General features: G+C 46.4%; 2 protein-coding genes across 3 annotated transcripts; both read left to right on the plus strand.

The window, feature by feature from the left end:
- Positions 1-14231: 14231 nt before the first annotated feature.
- Positions 14232-16285, plus strand: LOC120679424 (NADH dehydrogenase [ubiquinone] iron-sulfur protein 6, mitochondrial-like). The gene is made up of 3 exons (XM_039961007.1): positions 14232-14434; positions 15770-15854; positions 15969-16285. The coding sequence occupies exons 1-3, from the start codon at positions 14300-14302 to the stop codon at positions 16079-16081; spliced, it is 333 nt and encodes a 110-aa protein (XP_039816941.1). The 5' UTR covers positions 14232-14299; the 3' UTR covers positions 16082-16285.
- Positions 16286-16538: 253 nt separating this feature from the next.
- LOC120679402 (secretory carrier-associated membrane protein 4-like) lies at positions 16539-19851 on the plus strand. Of its 2 annotated transcripts, none has more exons than XM_039960989.1 (11): positions 16539-17631; positions 17730-17792; positions 17945-17978; positions 18064-18186; positions 18275-18337; positions 18425-18518; positions 18620-18665; positions 18841-18908; positions 18991-19039; positions 19166-19231; positions 19553-19851. In XM_039960989.1, the coding sequence occupies exons 1-11, from the start codon at positions 17323-17325 to the stop codon at positions 19583-19585; spliced, it is 948 nt and encodes a 315-aa protein (XP_039816923.1). In that variant the 5' UTR covers positions 16539-17322; the 3' UTR covers positions 19586-19851. The 2 variants fall into 2 exon arrangements, with proteins under 2 accessions (XP_039816923.1, XP_039816924.1); XM_039960990.1 differs by having other exon boundaries at positions 16539-17630; positions 17720-17792.
- Positions 19852-20044: the final 193 nt, after the last annotated feature.

The following is a 20044-nucleotide window of genomic DNA, read 5'->3' on the forward strand; positions in this document are numbered from 1 at the left end:
AACGAGGACCAGTTCTGCGACCCCGAACCCGAAGGACAGTACCTCGATCAGGACTTCTCGGAAGGCTTTGAAGACGGCAAGTTCAATCCCATCCTTTGATGCATGTTTTGTCCTAGTTTTTATAAACACAACCTATTGGCCTGTTTTACAAAACTGCATATGTTTTGTCTGCTGAAAACACGGTTGGATAGCCACCCCTTGATTTGTTATAACCATTCCTTGACCACCTAGATTAATGTCTGAATGTAATTTGTTTGGACATTAATCGCTGCTAGAACGCTTAGGACCTTAAACACAATACAACTTGTTTTATAAAAGGAAAAATGTGTGAGTGTGTGGGAAGGAAAAAATGTGGAATTTCGAAATATGAGATTAAACGAGATGGATGGCACTTCCGTGTGAATTGCCGAACGGTGTGCTCGTGCCAGTGTGGCAGAGCAAGGAAGGGAGATATCCATCTTGTCACAACTAAGGACCGAGTTGGTGTGTCATCTCACCTAACTCCACTATCGTGCAAACCACTCGACCGTTGTATGGGCAACGGATCAGCATAAACCCCACTAGTTAGTCTGATAGCCATCAGGAGAGCTGAGATCAACGGGTGATCAAGGAGAAGGGATTAGCTCTGTGTGACTTATGCCCCGGTTAAAACCTCTGTGATAGGTCAATAACCCCTTGGTGGATCCCGTGATGGCTAGTTAGGTCTAGCTAAGGTGGGTAATGGCTTTGTTGGGATCTGCACTGACATACGGTGATCGAGCTGTGGTACCCCGCTTGTGGGTAAAGTTGCACACCTCTGCAAAGTTAAAATTTATTCGAATAGTCGTGCCCACGGTACCGGGCGAGTTACGGTGTGGTCACATAACTAGTGTTTCTTCTGGGAATGGATGGGTTGTCGTGAGTTGTTTTGGAAAAGTGTCCGGCAGTTGTGCCGTGTGCTACGGCGGATGAGGAGTCCGGTAGCAACTTAAAACTTGGATCCTGTGTGGATCAACACTACGGGTTACTCGCTACAAAAAGATTTGCTTGAAAAGTCTTTCTTTTAAATGAACCCCTGCATAAAAATTAGCTTTCCGCAAATTAAACCCTAGCCTTATCCTTAATTTACCATATGCATTATATTCTGTTTATACCCCTCCGTGGGTGTGGTTGGACTTGCTGAGTATGTTTGTACTCACCCCATTCTTAATTTTTACAGCGGAAGATCCAGACTTCGTTCCCGAAGACGTTGAGTAGAGGTTCCGTCCTGCACCCAACCTTGCCTGTGGATAGGGTCACCCGCAGGAAGTTCCGTATGGCGCAAGACTTTGATGACCCCCTCTTCGTAGTTAATATCGTTGTGTGGGTGTTAGTTGTTATCCTCGCGATAGTGGCACTTCACTGCCCACTTCCGCGTAGAGTTGTACGGTGATGTACCATCTGATGTAATAAAAGTGTTATCAGCCTCCTAGAACTGATATTGTATCACTTTTAAGTCTTCTCTTCTGAGGAGACGCTTCATGTGGTATCAGAGCCGTAGGTTGGGCGTAGGACGTGACCCTAGGATCGAGACCCCTTTTTCGAGCCTTTCCACATTAGGACTTTCCTTGGTTAATCCTTTTTCCACTCATACACTCACCATTGACTCTTGCCCTGTTCCAGATGGCTGACATTGGATGGAGTGGCGGAATCTGCCACGCAGAGCCCGTCCTTCCTATGTTATTGATACTCAGCCTGGAACGCATCGGAGTGGTGGACCCACCAGTGTATGTCTACCGGGAGTACGACTCTAGGGGCACTCTTCGATGCGACCTGATGATCTTCATGGGAAAGAGCACCCACTACCCTGACGTGGACCCCTGGTTCATCTCCACCACTGGCTTTCGCTTTCCGGACACCTACCGAAAAGACGCCCGAAAAGCCCTGCGACGCCTGCGCGTGATTTACAAGCATCATCTTCAACGGACTCCTATGAGATTTTTCCCGCCTACTGAAGGAAGAGGACGCTCATGGATTGCCCGGATGAGAGGACTTGGAAGAGAAAAATAAAACCTAGAAGATACGGTCTCCCACCTATCCATCTACCTCACCGGCCTGGATGAACTCTACCGCGAATAGGCGGAACAACTGAAGCACCAAATCCGCAGGGCAGAAAAGATAACCCAAGAATTGGAGGAACAACGGACAAGAGCCGCACGCACCGAGTATTCCCTAGCCGCTCTCCAAGCCCAATGGCAAGAATACGAGGCTCGCAGAGGAATAGGTGGGTGGATAGAGGAAGAACCCGAAGAAACCCATTGGGATAGAGGTACTAAGACCGAAGATGATGTGATGGATCAGTGTCTTCCACCAAAGAAGCGCCCTATCCGGATCGAGGAAGAGTCCCCATGATAAGAGTAGCACTCCAAGCTAAAACCCTATCCTAATAATCGTGTACCCATAGAATCTGTACCCCCACTATGTTGTAATAATAAATACCATCTACCCCCTTTTGTACCCAAATATTCGTGCAAAACTTGTTCACTCTACCCTTGCTTTCAGATGGCTGAGGAAGGATGGACCCAGGGCAATTGCCAAGCTGCACCTGGCTTCCCCAGCCTTTTGATCAACGCCTTGGAAAGCCTTGGCGTTACGGAAAGCCCAAGGTACTACAGAAGAGAGTACGGGCACCATGGTACCCTCCGCTGTAGGGTGATCCTGGTCATCGCCAGAAGTGACCGCTACCCCGACATCCAGCCATGGTGAGTGACCGCCACAGGGTTTAGGCACCAAGACACCTATCCCTTGGCCGTCAGGAAGGCACTCCATTATCTGTGCCAGATTTTTGAAGGACACCTCGCTCCCACACCAATGAGGTTCTTCCCGCCGGCCATCAGAACCCTAATTTGGGAAGCTCGTATGAGGAGCCTGGAACGGCGCCGCCATGAAGAAGATCCCCTGTACCAAGTGACTGCCTATTTAGCCTCCTTGGACCAGCTCTTTGACGAGCAAGCTAACATCCTGAGGGAGCAGACCCATCGAGCCGAGCAAGCAGAGCTCACGGTAAGACTGCAACAGATCTGGGCAGCCCAAGCCGAGGCAAGAGCCGCAGCCGCGGTCAGCAGCGAAGCAGTTGCCCAGGAGAGCCTCAGGCAAGCACGGGACCGGCGTATGCAAGAATGAACCAGAAGTGGAACGCTAGTCCCGGCAATTGGGGAAGACCATGTTCTACTCGGGACACCTGTCATAGGATGGGGACCACTCTTGAGAACCCCACAAGCCCCACCCGAGAACCCCGAACGGTCTACTGCCGCCGTTGAAAGAGAAACCGCTGCGCAACCCTTGGAAAATGGAAATCTAGAGGACGGCGAGCAGGTATTACTCGCACACTCTGCCCCGGAAGAAGGCTCGCCCCGCGAGTAGAATGCCCCGAAGCCACCCCAGTCCCTTCGGCTTAAGTTGTACCCTTAAATGTGATCCTGTACCCGGACGTGTAGTACGCATTTTAGTCTTGTCCCCGTGTTATATCCTCCCTTGCAGTAATAAAGTTGATTGTGCTTGTTGTTTGTTATGTTGTGTGCTTGTTAGTTGTGTGCTTTCCGGTGGAAGTTAGATTCTGCCTTTTCAAAATATACGAATTAAACAACTTAAACATCACTTAATCCTAACCCCAATCTCACAAAGACTCTACCCAATCTACAGATGGCTTCCCGAAGCGGTACGAGGGCCTCCCGCAACTGGACCCCTGCAGCCGCTGATGCAGGAGTACGGCCTAATGGGCAGAACCCTCCTCAGGAAGAACAGGAAGTGAGCCAGAACAGAGCAGAAAATCAAGGAGAAGTGCCACTGCCACCACCACCACCACCCCTCGGGGACCTGGCACCGATAATACACAACCAGACCCTCATACTGGAAACACTGGCCAATGCCCTCGTAAACAAGCGGCCACGAGAGCAGACCATGAATGATAAGCTGACAGCTTTTTTGAGGACCAAGCCGCCCACCTTTGCCGGATCCAGCAACCCCTTGGATGCAGACGACTGCTTGCGGGTGATCCAGAGGAAGCTCGAGCCGTTCGAATGCCAGGATCGAGACAAAATTCTTCTTGCAGCCCACCAACTCACTGGGACTGCCTTAACCTGGTGGGAGAATTACTGTGCCGCTGCCGAAGACGCCTCCACTATCACTTCGAAGGAGTTTGTGAAGGAATTCCACCGCTATCATATCCCCTCGGCCACCATGAAGCGCAAGGCGGATGAGTTCTAAGCACTGCAGCAAGGAAGCATGATAGTAGAAGAGTACACCTACCAGTTCATGGAGTTGGCCCGATATGCACCAGAGGAAGTGAACGATGATGAAAAGAAGCAGGACATGTTCAAGAAGGGATTGAACCCAGAACTCCGGACCTTGCTTACCCCTCAGATCTACCCCGACTTCAATACTCTGATGAACAAGGCTATTCTCACAGAAAGGGCCAAAGCTGAAGAAAGGAAGGATAACAAGCGCAAATTTCTGGAAAGCAAGGCCGCTTTCAGAAACCAAGAAGCTTCAGCTACGCTGCACCAAGATCTCATGTCCCAATGCAGTATAGGACTCAGTCTCAGGTGACAGCCCACAGGCCCCTAACACATAGTTCAGGAGCCAGAACACCATGAAGGCCCCACAGAGTAATGCAAGCCAAGTCACCACCAACAACAGCAATGCTAGGGTCTGTTTCAACTGCCGAGAGACAGGGCATTTCATTGCTAACTGCCCATATGCCAAGAACAAGCCTGCTACATCAGCCTTCTCCAACTCTGTGAATGGACCAATGCTAGTTCTGTCAAGTGCCAACCGAGTACCCATCCGCAACAACAACAACATCCACAACAACAGTCAGCAGATGAGGCATCCCCAGTAGTCATTTGGACGAGCCCGCGTCAACCACATCAACGTGCAGGAGGCTCAAGGAGCTCAGGGCGTAGTGCTCGATGAGTACTTAGTCAGCTCAGCTCTTGCAACAGTACTATTTGATTCTGGAGCATCACACTCATTCATATCCTCAAGTTTTGTGGAAAAACACGATATACTACAGTACTACTAAAAACACCCATATTAACCCGGACGCCTGGAGGTGACATCAAGTGTCAACTAGGTTGTCTACGGGTAAGGATCAATTTAAGTGGGGTAGAATTTCTAGCAGTACTTAAGTCCAAAGGAATAGACATGATTCTTGGAATGGACTGGTTAGGCCGACATAATGGTCTCATAGGTTGTTCCGACAAAGTGGTACACCTAACGAACCCGGAAGGAGTGCGAGTGACCTGCCATACCCGGGGAAGTGGATATGACCCAATGGTGTTTAGCATGGAAGCCAAGTCCTTGGAAGAAGTCCCTATAGTAAACGAATACCCAGATGTTTTCCTCGAAGAACTTCCCGGAATGCCACCAGATAGGGATATAGAGTTTGTCATCGACCTTGTCCCTAGAACCTCTCCTATAGCCAAGAGACCCTATAGAATGGCAGCCTCTGAATTGGCGGAATTAAAGAAGCAGCTGGAGGAACTACAACGAATTGGCTTCATCAGACCAAGCTCATCGCCTTGGGGAGCCCCAGTCCTATTTGTCAAGAAGAAGGATGGGAGTATGAGGTTGTGTGTAGATTACCAGGAGCTGAACGAAGTTACCATCAAGAATAAGTACCCCCTCCCTAGGATTGATGACCTTTTTGATCAGCTAAAAGGAGCCAAGTATTTCTCTAAGATTGATCTAAGGTCAGGATATTTTCAGCTCAAGATTAGAGAAAGCGACATCCCAAAGACAGCTTTTGTCACCCGTTACGGACAGTTTGAGTTTACGGTGATGTCTTTTGGACTCACCAATGCACCTGCATATTTCATGAATCTCATGAACAAGGTGTTTATGGACGAGTTAGATAAGTTTGTCGTAGTCTTCATCGACGACATACTTATTTACTCGAAGAGTGTCCAGGAGCACGAGCAACATCTGAGGGTAGTTTTGAAAAAGATGAGAGCAAACAAACTCTATGCAAAATTCAGTAAGTGTGAATTTTGGCTTGAGAAAGTGGCTTTTCTTGGACATATTTTGACCGCAGAAGGAGTAGCAGTCGACCCTGAGAAAGTCGAAGCGGTTTCCAATTGGCAGCAACCAACTAATGTTAGTGAAATCAGAAGCTTTCTTGGATTAGCTGGGTATTATCGAAGATTTATTGAGGGATTCTCCAAGATAGCCCAACCCATGACGGAACTACTTAAGAAGGAAAAGAAGTTTGTCTGGACAGAATCATGCGAAAGGAGTCTTCAGGAATTGAAGCGGAGGCTGACAACCGCTCCAGTACTAACCCTACCGAACATTCATCGGGATTTTGTCGTTTATTGTGATGCATCCCGACAAGGATTAGGGTGTGTACTGATGCAAGACGGGAAAGTTGTTGTGTATGCTTCCCACCAACTCAAGCCTCATGAACAGAACTACCCAACACATGATCTGGAGTTTGCAGCCGTAGTGCATGCCCTCAAGATTTGGAGGCATTATCTAATTGGAAATAAGTGCGAAATCTATACCGACCATAAGAGTTTAAAGTATATTTTAATCCAGCCAGATTTGAATTTAAGGAAAAGGAGATGGTTAGAACTAGTTAAATATTATAATGTGGAAATCCATTACCACCCTGATAAAGCTAATGTGGTAGCCGATGCCTTAAGCCGGAAATCTTATGGACCCAAGGATGCCCATCTGCAGGAAGAAATGGCACGATTGAATGTGCACATTGTCTCTCGAGGTTCCATTCGCAAGATGAGCATTCAACCCACTCTGGAGGATAAAATCAGAAAAGCCCAAAGTTCGGATAAGGACTTGATGGAAATCCGAAAGCAGACTAGAGAAAATAAGGCACCGGATTTTAGAGTAGATAATGAAGGAACTTTATGGTATAAAAGTAGGATTTGTGTACCCCCAGAAAGGGGACTTCCGGCACATAATCATGGATGAAGCCCATAACTCGATCTACTCCATCCACCCAGGATCCACCAAGATGTATATGGACTTAAAACAAAAATATTGGTGGAAGGGAATGAAGGCGGATATTGCACGGTTTGTCTCCCATTGCGATACGTGTCAAAGGATCAAGGCTGAACATCAGAAGCCAGTAGGATTGCTGCAACCCCTGCCCATCCTGGTTTGGAAATGTGATGAGATAGGAATGGACTTTGTAGTGGGTTTGCCCAGAACACATAAAGGACATGACTCCATATGGGTAATAGTGGACTGACTCACTAAAGCGGCCCATTTCATACCCGTACGGACCAATTATGGTGGAGAAAAGCTAGCTAAGCTTTATGTGTAAAATATAGTAAAGTTGCATGGTGTGCCTAGCAGAATCGTTTCAGATAGAGGGACCCAATTCACCTCTAGGTTTTGAAAAAATTTGCATAAAGCCATGGGCACCAAATTAGATTTCAGCTCCGCTTGTCACCTACAAACAGATGGCCAGACAGAAATGGTGAATCAGATTATGGAGGATATGTTGAGAGCATGTGTCCTTACCTATGGTAAGAATTGGGAGCAGAGTTTGCCCTATGCAGAATTTTCATACAACAACGGTTACCAAGCAAGCTTGGGCATGTCACCATTTGAAGCTCTTTATGGGAGAAAATGCAGAACTCCCCTGATGTGGTCAGAAGTTGGAGAACGTGCCCTAGTCGGACCTGCACTCATAAAGGAGGCAGAAGAAAGAGTGGCTGAGATTAGAGAAAAGCTGAAGGCCGCCCAGTCTCGACAGAAGAGCTACGCAGACAAGAAGAGACGAGAAGTAAGCTTCAACCCGGGAGAGTTCGTCTACCTTAAGGTTTCACCTATTCGAGGAACTCGAAGATTTCAAGTGCAAGGAAAGTTGGTCCCTCGGTACATTGGACCGTACCAAGTCCTGAAGAAAGTCGGAGCCGTGGTATACCGATTGGAGCTACCAGAAGGAATGTCGGATATACACCCGGTGTTCCATGTGTCCCAGCTAAGGAGATGTTTGAGAGTACCGAAGAAAGAGCATGTACCAGAGGAAGAGATAGATCTACAGACAGACCTACGGTACCAGGAAGTACCTGTCAAGATTTTGGACACTGTCACTAGGAGGACGAGAAACTCCGAAGTACGGATTTGCAGAGTTCAGTGGAGCAAACACGGAATAGAAGAAGCTACATGGGAAAGTGAAGATGCCCTGAAGAAAGAATTTCCCTATCTGTTTAGGAGCCAGCCGAATCTCGAGGACGAGATTCATTTTAAGTGGGGTAGGTTTGTAACATCCCAAAAATTCACCAAATTAAATCACGCACTAAATTTTTTTTCAAAAGTTTTTCGTCGTTGAGCTCAATCTCCCGATATTCCGAAAAACCCGATCCCGACATCCGAATCCATCGCAGTCCCGTCTCCCTGTTTGCCCTTGTCCCGCGCGTCACGCCCGACCGGCGCGCGTGCGCGTCCGGCCGCGGTCGCCGCCGCGAATCTCTCTCTCCCTCTCTCTTTCCCTTTTTCTTTTTCCATTTCCTTTTTCCTTTTCTCTTTTCTTTTTCCTCCCCCCTCTCTCTCTTTCCTCCCTCTCCTCTGTCGCGCGCCCCCGAGCGTCGCTCAGCTCGCCGCCGCCCTTGCCCCACGTGCTGCCGCGCGCACCCCTGCTAACGTCCACGCGCGCGTGTGCGCGCCCCTGCACGCCGAGCCCCTCACCGCGCTCGGCGCACTGAGCCGCGCACGCCGCGACACCCGCGCCACGCCACGGCTGCCCGCCCATGCGCCGCACGCGTTCCACGCGGTCCCGAAGCTCGCCGCGTCGCCCGCTGGTCAGCACCACCACCGCCTTCCTGTGCCCAACCTCGCCACCGGCCACGCACACGCGCGCACTGCTCGCACAGCGCCGCCGTCTCGCCGCTCGAGCCCGCTCAGCGACAAGCACAATGCCCAGGGTCACTCCACGTGCTCACTTCCCCCCTGTGCACCCTAGTCTGCCGAGCCGTCGCATCGCCGCCGCGAATCGCATGCAGCGCCGCTCCACGAAGCCCCGAGCGCCATTAATGGCCGTCCTCGGAGCTCGCCCGCTGTCCACCGGCCACCACCGCCTCTCTCGGCCTATAAGTAACCCCCTCCGCCGAGCTCTCCACCACCACGAACCCCACGGCCGCCGCTAGCCCCTCCAGCTCCCTAGCACCGCCGACACCGCCATTGCCGCCGCCTCCAGGATGCCGGCCACCGCGGAGCCCCCTCCTCGCTGCGCCTCAGTCCGAGCCAAGGTAGGGGATAGAACCCCCTTGGTTCCCTCTCCCTTTTCCCCTAGCTCCGGCCGCCGCCAGGCCCCACAACGCCGCCACCGCGCCGGCCAGAGATGGCCTCCGCCCGCTGCCATGGCTCCCCTCCTTGCGGGCCTTCTCCCCTGAAATCGAAGGGAGGGATTGAACCCCCGCACCTCCCTGCCCCTTTTCCCCCTCCTCCCATCCGCCACCGTGGCCCAGGACCGCCGGCCAGGCGCCGCCGGCGACCGCCCCTCTCTTCCCCTGTTTCCCGTGGAGGGAGGAGGAAGGAGGTGGCTTTTTTGCCACAAAACCCCCTCCCCTTTCCAACATAATTTTGGCCATGCCATTAGGAAATCGCCCAAAAATATTACTCCTATCTCCATATCCTAATTGTTTCCGATTCGAGCTCAACGATAAAACCTTTATTTCTTTTTCTTGATTGTGTGATTGTTTGTGTGCGTCGTAGATCACGGTGTGAACGAGGGAGACCCCGTCGACGAGCAGTACTGCGAGCAGGCGAGCGAGGACCAGTTTCGCGACCCCGAACCTGAAGGACAGTACCTCGATCAGGACTTCCCGGAAGGCTTTGAAGACGGCAAGTTCAATCCCATCCTTTGATGCATGTTTTGTCCTAGTTTTTATAAACACAACCTATTGGCCTGTTTTACAAAACTGCATATGTTTTGCCTGCTGAAAACACGGTTGGATAGCCACCTCTTGATTTGTTATAACCATTCCTTGACCACCTAGATTAATGTCTGAATGTAATTTGTTTGGACATTAATCGCTGCTAGAATGCTTAGGACCTTAACACAATACAACTTGTTTTATAAATGGAAAAATGTGTGAGTGTGTGGGAAGGGAAAAATATGGAATTTCGAAAGATGAGATTAAACGAGATTGATCGCACTTCCGTGTGAATTGCCAAACGGTGTGCCCGTGCCTGTGTGGCAGAGTAAGGAAGGGAGATATCCATCTTGTCACAACTAAGGACCGAGTTGGTGTGTCATCTCACCTAACTCCACTATCGTGCAAACCACTCGACCGTTGTATGGGCAATGACTTAGCATAAACCCCACTAGTTAGTCTGATAGCCATCAGGAGAGCTGAGAGCAACGGGTGATCAAGGAGAAGGGATTAGCTCTGTGATAGGTCAATAACCCCTTGGTGGATCTCGTGATGGCTAGTCAGGTCTAGCTAAGGTGGGTAATGGTTTTGTTGGGATCTGCACCGACACTACGGTGATCGAGCTGTGGTACCCCGCTTGTGGGTAAAGTTGCACACCTCTGCAAAGTTAAAATCTATTCGAATAGTCGTGCCCACGGTACTGGGCGAGTTACGGTGTGGTCACATAACTAGTGTTTCTTCTGGGAATGGATAGGTTGGCGTGAGTTGTTTTGGAAAAGTGTCCGGCAGTTGTGCCGTGTGCTACGGCGAATGAGAAGTCCGGTAGTAACTTAAAACTTAGATCATATGTGGACCAACACTACGGGTTAGTCGGTACAAGAAGATTTGCTTGAAAAGCCTTTCTTTTAAATGAACCCCTGAATAAAAATGAGCTTTCCTTAAATTAAACTCTAGCCTTATCCTTAATTTACCATATGCATTATATTCTGTTTATACTCCTCCGTGGGTGTGGTTGGACTTGCTGAGTACGTTTGTACTCACCCATTCTTAATTTTTACAGCGGAAGATCCAGACTTCGTTCCCGAAAACGTTGAGTAGAGGTTCCGTCCTGCACCCAACCTTGCCTGTGAATAGGGTCACCCGTAGGAAGTTCTGTATGGCGCAAGACTGTGATGACCCCCTCTTCGTAGTTAATATCGTTTTGTGGGTGTTAGTTGTTATCCTCGCGATAGTGGCGCTTCACTGCCCACTTCCGCGTAGAGTTGTACGGTGATGTACCATCTGATGTAATAAAAGTGTTATCAGGCTCCTGGGACTGATATTGTATCACTTTTAAATCTTCTCTTATGAGGGGACGCTTCACAAGAGTCAACACACTTGCACATCACCTTTTGTCGCCATTTCATCTTTCCAAAATTGCTCATGTCACTAGTTGAGTTAAGCGTTTCTCATTGCATCTTCATGTGCGTGGTGATAAATCGACCTGATGGCGTCACATTTACCGTTGTATTGGTAAAGGAAAAACATTTACCGTTGTAAAAAAGGCTGGGAAACAGGAATGACGTGGTTGAGCTGAACAATCTCCTCTGCATCCTACACTTTTTCTTCTTCACTGTTGGAGGGATTCCAAAAGCTTTAGCTGACAAAATCGTGGTACAGTGCTCGTGCTCGCATCGGCTACATGGATCCTGGCCTGTTTGACTTTGTACTCTATAGCTCCATTTTTTTACAGCGACCTCATGTGTCGGTTTTACTTGTACACTGCCAATAAAATTACAACTCTTGTAACAGAACAAATTTACAGCCCTCAACCCCAAAGTACGTTTGATTGTGCGAATGAAAATAGCATAAATTAGCTGTAATATTTCTTTTTAACACAGGTGGTAAAAAAAGGAAGTGTTGCATCTCCTTTTTTCAGTTTGATGATGGAAGCGATGGAGCTTCCAGCTGAGAGAGGACCATTGCAAATCTTGCACAGGGAAAGGTGACAAATATTCTACCAGAGATCATAGCCTTGTCTCCATTACACATGAATCATTTCTTTAGGGCCTCCAAAGGCCAAAAACAAAGGCTTTCTTTGCCGCCTTTTTCGTTCCCTCTCCTGCTCACTTGTTTGTCACCTTGTCTCTACCCTATGTGGCTACATATATGCTCAACTTTGGGATCAGGATAAAGGTGCTACAAACACAGGATTGACCTGTCGATTTCTTAGACCCATCTGAGTTTGAATTATCAAATTACCAAAGAACACCTGAAGGAAAAAAAAAGAAATCCAAGAATGGAAAATTGACAGTGCCTTCTATGCTTCTCTGATAAAAGATTGCTTCAGAAATGCTTGGCTTCATCACCATTTTATACATGAATCAAACTTTCCTTCTTTCTTCCTTTCTTTCTTCCTTTCTTTCTTTTTTTTTTGAAAAACAGTACATGAACCAAACTTGCCTTGGCAAGTTGGCATATACTGATATGCAGTCCTGCCCAAAGAAGCAACAGTGTAAAGATCCACAAATGCAGTCAAGTGTGTGTTCAACTGCTGCATGCCAAACCATCCCTATCATCCTAATCCCATATGCCATCAATTCAGCTCACCTCACCTCACTGAGCAGTGAGCAGTGAGCAGTGACCAGTTCAGGTTCAGCACCCCAAGACCTAGATAGATTCAACCAACCCCATTAACATACTCCCCAATGTGCAGGCAGTCGCCCATCCAATGGCAGCAGGATTTGAATAGAAAAAGCCCTATCCCCCTACTCTGAACCATGACACGGGATTATTCCAAGCTCCTCCCCAACATCTCAAAGCATGTGGCCGGCCACTTAACCAAGTGCTTAGGTGCATGCATGATAACGTGCAAGAAAATTGGGCACTTGCATCGTCGCCCTTGAGCCACTCAACATCGGATCCTCTGGGGCAAAGTGACCCTGATCTTCCAATGGTTAATTCCATATTTACATAGTGATGGTATCGGAGTCCAAGAGCGGTTAATATTGTAATGACAGGATTACGATCACCCTCGCGACTTCGTGCAGTAGTACACATGCGGTAATCAGTAGTTGCGGAAACCCTTTGACGCATAATGAGTCATTGACATGTGGGGCCGGTCGAGATCCGGTCCACTTGTCGCGGACTTGTCCGCACGTGCGCGCACGCGACGAAAAACGAGCTAACTTGAGGACAAGAAGTCCAAATAGGACCAAATTGACCGTACAAAATTGCGAGGCGTGATCTGATCACGAGAGACTGAAATGTTTGGGTGTTGCTGCAGGAGGCTGTCGGGTCGGCTTGGGCTCTCCTCAAGTTGATGCCTTGGTGGTCGCAGCAACAAGAACGGAGATGCAGTCATGCAGGAGGCCGAGACCAGCGCAGCAACCGATTCATTAGGCTTTCAGAAAGAGAGACAATATTCTAGTTGAAGTTGTGATCGAGTGCTGTAATCTGAAGTTCTTGGGCACGGCAAATACTGAATGCTTCAAGCTGATGCATTGAGGTTACAAACAAGTGCAGAGTTGTCTCGGCAGTGGAGTAATAAGGATGGAAGGAACTTCTTCCGGGAAACAGTGCCCGTCCTTAGCAAATGGGCAAACTCTTACGCTGTGTTCGCTTAGCTTGTCAGCCAACCAGCCAGCAGTACTGTTATCTCATACTAAATCAGCACCAGCCACCAGCTACCAGCCAATCAGCAGTATTGTTCTCTTATAACAAATCAGCACCAGCCATCAACCGAAAACAACTGGTGCTGATTTAGTATGTGAACTCAGCTTGCTGCATCTGAATATGATTTAGAACATAGAGCAACCCCATTAAAAAACAGAAAAGCAGTAACACAGTGGTGAATGAGCGTCTAACATTTTGGCTAGAATTTATATGCACCTCCACTTGTAATGTAGGCAAATGTACTTTCCTAGCACACTCAAGAATTCTTTTTGAGTTCCTAGCACTTCAATGGTCTCAGCCTCAGGACATGTAGAACGAAGATGCTTAAGATACACCAGATGAGGATTAAGAAGAGCTTAGATACACTTTAAATGCTTTAAAGTGTGCTGACAAGATAGTTAAACTCTTTTATGTATAGCGTGCATTATTGTAGAGAGGATGACTTCTAGTATACATGTAGGTGCTTAATGATGTGATAGTGCTCTTTCTTTTTATAAGCATATTAAGCACTCGTTGTTAAGCACCTTGCATTGTACTATTAGTATAGAACAGTATTGTGAGAGATCCAATAGATCAACTGGGCCCATTTTATACATTCCACCACCATATCTTCTCCAACATATTACCAGCCCAGCATGAGAAGCCCATATCAACTGGGCCTATAGTTTGGGCCAACATGGGCCGGGCTTAATCCGATAGCTAAATCCGAAGGAAAAGGCCCCTCCCCTCTCCTTCCTCCTCCTCGTTCTTTCCCGAATTCCCCAGGCTCACGTCCTCCTCCAGCCATGGCGACCGCGACGCGGAGGCTGCTCCCGGCGCTCCTCAAGACCCTATCCCCCGCCGGCGCGCGGGGCCTCTCCACCGAGAAGGCCGTCGGCGCCGCCGCCGTCGTCGGTAGCCACACCGCCAAGTGGATGCAGGTATATATCCCCCTCCTCGCCGCGCCCCCCAGTCTCTAGATTCCGATCCGCCTTGGCCTCCCTCGCGATTCCAGATAATTTCCGCGCGGGTCATGCCCGATCCGGCGGGAAAGATAGCGCCCCTGACCATCGGGTTTGTTGTTACAGGCCGTCTGATGTATGTTTCATGTTGATGTTTCTGTCTGTTCCTTGCTAGATCTGCAGGTCTTGTCTTTATAGATTTACTAGGCGTCATTGTGTTGCTAGTATATGTGAATCCTTCTGAGATGCTAATTATCTCATTTTCTTGCTCAGTGGTGAAATATTCAAGTGTACTTTGATGCCCATGAGGTGGGTACTAGGATTATGTTAGCGACTTGCAGATGTGGCAGGCAGAGCTTCTATATGACATCTTGTTTATCATGCATGCTTCCACCTTTTTTTTTGGCTATAAGCATCGTGTCTGAAGTAAAGGTTTGTTTCATATAGATTTGCAGACTTCAGTTATTCTTGGATTAGAGTTCAGCTCCCCTTATTTGGTTCCTAAGGAACTATCATCTTAATGCACTGTGTATTTGGATTTTGTAAATGCTGCGGAGTTGCATCAGCTGATAAATGGCACCTCACTATTGAATCTTTCAATTGCAAAATTTCGTGCCAAAGGTTTAGCATGCCCTGTAGGTTATTCTATTCTCATTTGCTGGTATGAGTTTCCATTCCTGATCTTTTTTTTCACTTCAAAAAATAGTTGGTTGTTTCAGAGCAAGATGATGCTCAACATGGCTCATGGTTAATATTATGATTATTGTTATTTACATCTAACATTATAATGATTTCACATCAAGCACCATCCCAAGTGCTGATATACCAGAAACGAGAAATATCTTCATTACTTGTGCTTTCTCTGGACTTCTTTTCATTAGCTAGAACCAACACTCTCAAAGAGAAAAGGACAACCTGTTGAGTGGAGTAAAGATCAACACTCCTGGTTATTAGAAAAAAGGACTATAAGAAATGAACTATTAATTCTGTAGTTCCCATTGTTCTTGAAATTTGGAGCTACGTTCAGGATCTGTATCTATATCTGGTGGGTAGCTGGTAGCATCAGTAAGTCATTGTTTGTATTGGAAAGTAAAGCCAAGATTTGAACCCTAGACCCTATCTACACATGAGAAGAGTCTTGCCACCTGACTACTTGAGTCCTTGTTCAGTTTGTCATTGTAGATCATGACATAGCGTAGCTCATTGATTCATATGATATTTGCTGTAGCTGCAGACTTTGTTTTGTTTTTTCCCCTTGCCCTACAAATCATTTCTTCCAAAATTATTTTCCATCATTCATTTTATTTGTTGTAGGACACAAGCAAGAAGTCACCAATGGAACTGATCAACGAGGTACCTCCGATCAAGGTTGATGGTCGCATTGCCGTCTGCGAAGGGGGTAGGCAGCAAAGCTGAACCATGCAAACTCTACTCATCCCTACGCATTCTCATTCATATGATCATCCATTTTATGCAAACCTGACATACCCCTACACTTGCTGTGTTGTTTCAGCTGCTGAAGGTGTTGGCCTTGGCCACCCAATCGAGTATATCTGCCTTGATCTGGAGGCACCTAATGTGTGCAAGTACTGCGGTCTTCGTTACGTTCAAGTTCACCATCACTAAGTAGAGAAGATACTCCCTTTTACAATGTGGAAGTTGGAGTTATTGCATCCACATTTGTTTCGCAATGTTCTGCTAGTATACTCTGTACTGTGCTTGATGTCAAAATATTACCTTTGATGGTTGTCCTTTTCCAGGATGACATAATAATCCAATGTTAACTTTGGAATGGTTTTCTACAGATGAATTCTGTGTCATTTTTTGAGTCCATGCAAAGTTGTATCTAAATATCATTTCTGGACCAGGAAAGCATGCAATTGATTCAGAGAGCAGTTTAGATCCAAAGATTTGCTTGCCCTTTTTCTGAAATCCATGTTCCAAACACAAACAGTTTCCTTGCTGAGCCTGCTTAGCTGATCGCAATGTTTCTCTGTGCATCAGTTATATAATACTTTCTCTGTAATCTTCAAAAACGATTGCATGACACATGACCGCAAATATTTTTTTTTTAAAAAAACAGATGACCGCAAATACATGTGGGTCTATAACGCAGTCTGCTGGGTTGTCATGTTTCACCCATCTACTTCCTTCCGTGTTCGTCATGTTTTTCTGATAGCCCATCTGCAATGCCTTCAAAAATTCAAAAGAAGAGGAGTGCAGTGCGATGCAACCAGGTAAGTATTGTTGAATAAAAAAATTTCCATTGTCCAGCAGCTCCGTCTATTCCTGTTGACCTCCTAGGGCGCTTTCAATCAAGAAAAAAAAACTATTCCATTGCAAAGCTCTTTTTCTTTCTGGACTCTTGGCTATACTTGACGATAGTGTCCAAAGCTGCCCTTGCCTAGTAGGCAGTAGCGCTGGAAAGAGGAAATGCCAAAGCCTGCCAGTCGAGGGGTAAATTAGGAACAACTAGAGTCTGGCAAGGACCAAAGTGCAAAAACATCCATTAACTGAAAATAACTTCCTTCCACTGGCCACACGAAAACCAATTGCCAGTTGCCACTCAGATTCCGGGTCGTCACAGAAAAGGCAAGGATTTATTCAGACCAAGTGATCTCTTCTCCATGCCTCGTAACACAAATCCATCCGATGATGAAAATATCAATCCTACCGCGGTATTTCCCCGAGCCAACCATTTTGTTCTTCATATTCTTCTCAGACTCCAATTCTTGCTGTTTTCGTTGAAATATTTCCTCTTGAAACATCCATTTCCTAACGTCTTGTAACAACATTGTCTTGAGTTACATGCTCGATTTGTTTGTTCTAATTCCTCCCCATTTTAATTTGCCCTGCTCTTGCCCTGGATGGGAATGCTCTTGCCCTGTTCTTGCATTTTGATCTGGTTTCAAGATTCATTGAGAGATTTACTGAAAGCGTATAATGCCAGATCTTGTATTCCTCTTGGGTTCTATCTCATGCATGCAACACTCATCGTGTGTTTAGGTAGGGTGTTCATGCAGCATCATACCACTGCCAGCCTGATCATCTGCAATGCCTTTCAGAATGCAGCATTTGCAACAACGTCAGCTTCCGTGCCGTCCAGGAAATCATGGCTCCCGGCAGGCTTCGGAGGAAGTGGCAAGCATGGTGCCACGATCGACATTCCCCTCGAGGTATATTGCTGAATTGTTCGCTGTTCTTGCAATCCGGGTGTTGCTTCAAGAATAGCATGATGATTTCGTCTTGAATCATGGCATGTCGTTGCATGCAGGATCCAAAGAAGAAGGAGAGAGAGCTGTTGTCATGGGAGCAGGATTTGAAGCGGCGGGAACAGGTCAGAATGGCTATTTATTGATCCTTGTCAGAACCACTCCATAGTGACCTGGAATTTTAGTCCCAGGTGTTCATTTCAGTTGCCATAAGTTCTTTCATTCTCCATGTTAAGTTTAATGACCAAAGTTCTCAAAAGTGTGAGATTCGCTGCAGGATATCAAACGAAGGGAGGATGCAATGAACAGAGGTATGTAGATCCCCTAGACCAGTTTCTATAAGCTTCACCCATACTCTATTTTTTCAGAGTACTGAAGATGGATTTGTCTGTGCAGCCGGTGTCACCGTGGAAGTGAGAAATTGGCCACAGTTCTATCCCATCATACATCATGACATAGCCAATGAAATACCAATCCATGCTCAGAAGCTACAATACACGGCATTTGCTAGTTGGCTAGGTACTACTTGAGATCACAATTGATAACTTTTTTCACCTTGAATAACCAAAATTTTCATAAGGTTCATCACGTGCAACCAAAATTTCAGGCCTGATTGCATGTCTCGTTTGGAACTTTTTCGCCGTCTTAGTTGAGTCAATTCGCAGCGAAGGTGCTAAATGTCTCAAAGATTGTCATCGACTCAATCATCTTCAGTCTATACGCACCTTTTTTTCCTTATGGGTTTTCTGATTTACAGATATTGTAAGTTTCCTCCTCGCCGTAATCTACGCGATGTCTGGGTGTCCACTTTCATACATACTTTGGTACAGGCCTCTGTACCGTGCAATGAGGTTTCTCTTCAAACTATAATTCCAAGTTTCAGCAGTTACAAAACATGGCTCTATGTATGGACAATTTCTTAAACGTAATTTCTGTGCCTTTTGTTGCCCAGAACTGACAGCGTGGTAACCTTTGGCCAGTTTTTCGCCTTCTACTCGGTAATTTTACTTGTGCAATGCTGTTTCATGTGTTCATCTCAATCTGAAAATCTTCGACAAACGGTAGAACAGCAAAATTTCTATCCATGTTCTATAATTTTTCAGTCCATATCTTCTGATCTTATATAATAGAATTCTAAATACTGAGCATCACAATGGCTTTGATACCTGCTAGATTCATGTTGGGTTTTGTGTCATTGCTGCAATTGCTCCTCCGATAATATTCAAGGAGAAAACTCTTACGTAAGTGTAATCAGTAAAGTTCTCTTCTGCCCTGAGTTTGCTTCTGCAATAGTTCTCATTCCAGTTGCTTTACCTAAATCAGGGGCATTCTTGTTGCCATCGAAGTTTTGGCTGGAGATATGCTCGTCGGGGTAAGTTGTCTTCAATTATTTTCGCTCTTTGGAATAATTTTTACCTCCTGAAAATTGTTCATGATCCTTTGAGCTAGTGAAAGCCTTCCAACAGCACTAATAGCAGTCCTTTTTGGAGTATTGCAGGTACTTTATTTTATCGGCTTTGTATTCTTTGCCTTGGAATCTCTTATAAGCATCTGGGTGCTGGAGGTTAGGTTACTACCTATTTCTTCCTCCATTCCTTTCAAACTCTTTCTTGTTTTGTTCTCTGCTCATTACCAACTCGTTTATAAACTCCTGATTTGACAAATGCGCATGATTTTCATCCTTAACTTTAAAAAAACTGCTGTTCCTCATTCCAGTAGTGAGCAAACAAATTTCTATTACTGGATGCTCTTTCTAATTTTCTATTGTAAATTCCTCACTCGATTATTGCATCTGATAAGTTTTTGCTGTGCCATTACCAATTGAACTACCAGAAAAAAAACTTGTGGTTCTGGTTTCTTGACATCCATCCGTTTTCTTCTGCAGAGAGTGTACATGTACTTCAGAGGGCACAGGTGAAGACCAGCAAAGAGGTGATAAAATTGTTCACAGAAGCAGTTTCTCTGAAACCGATGTCAGAGTGTAAAACAGAAAGTTCAAGATTGGGAAATAATGAATCCGCTGTTCCCTAGTTCTTGCTGTGTCTAGGTCTATTATTGCTTTAAGGTTATCTTAGATAACACTGATATAGTTTACGGCTACCTCATTATATTTGTCTTGTATTAGTTTTTCTCTCTCAAAAGTATCAGTTGCAGAGTTGTACAGAGGAAATGTTATGGTCAGATGTTAGCTATGGTCAAGGACTCAAGGTAGCATGTGTTGCTCCACTTAATACTTCCGAATCCTCTGTATTTAATTTTTCAGTGATTAATTCAGTATGCTGTGCAAACAAGCCTTCACAGCATGCATCCTCCGAACATAAACCTAAAACTTGCTCAACTGATACGGACTTATGTCTGATGCATGGAATGATGTGCT

This window comes from Panicum virgatum, chromosome 6N, assembly GCF_016808335.1.
Source record: "Panicum virgatum strain AP13 chromosome 6N, P.virgatum_v5, whole genome shotgun sequence".
In the NCBI taxonomy this organism is placed as follows: Eukaryota; Viridiplantae; Streptophyta; class Magnoliopsida; order Poales; family Poaceae; genus Panicum; species Panicum virgatum.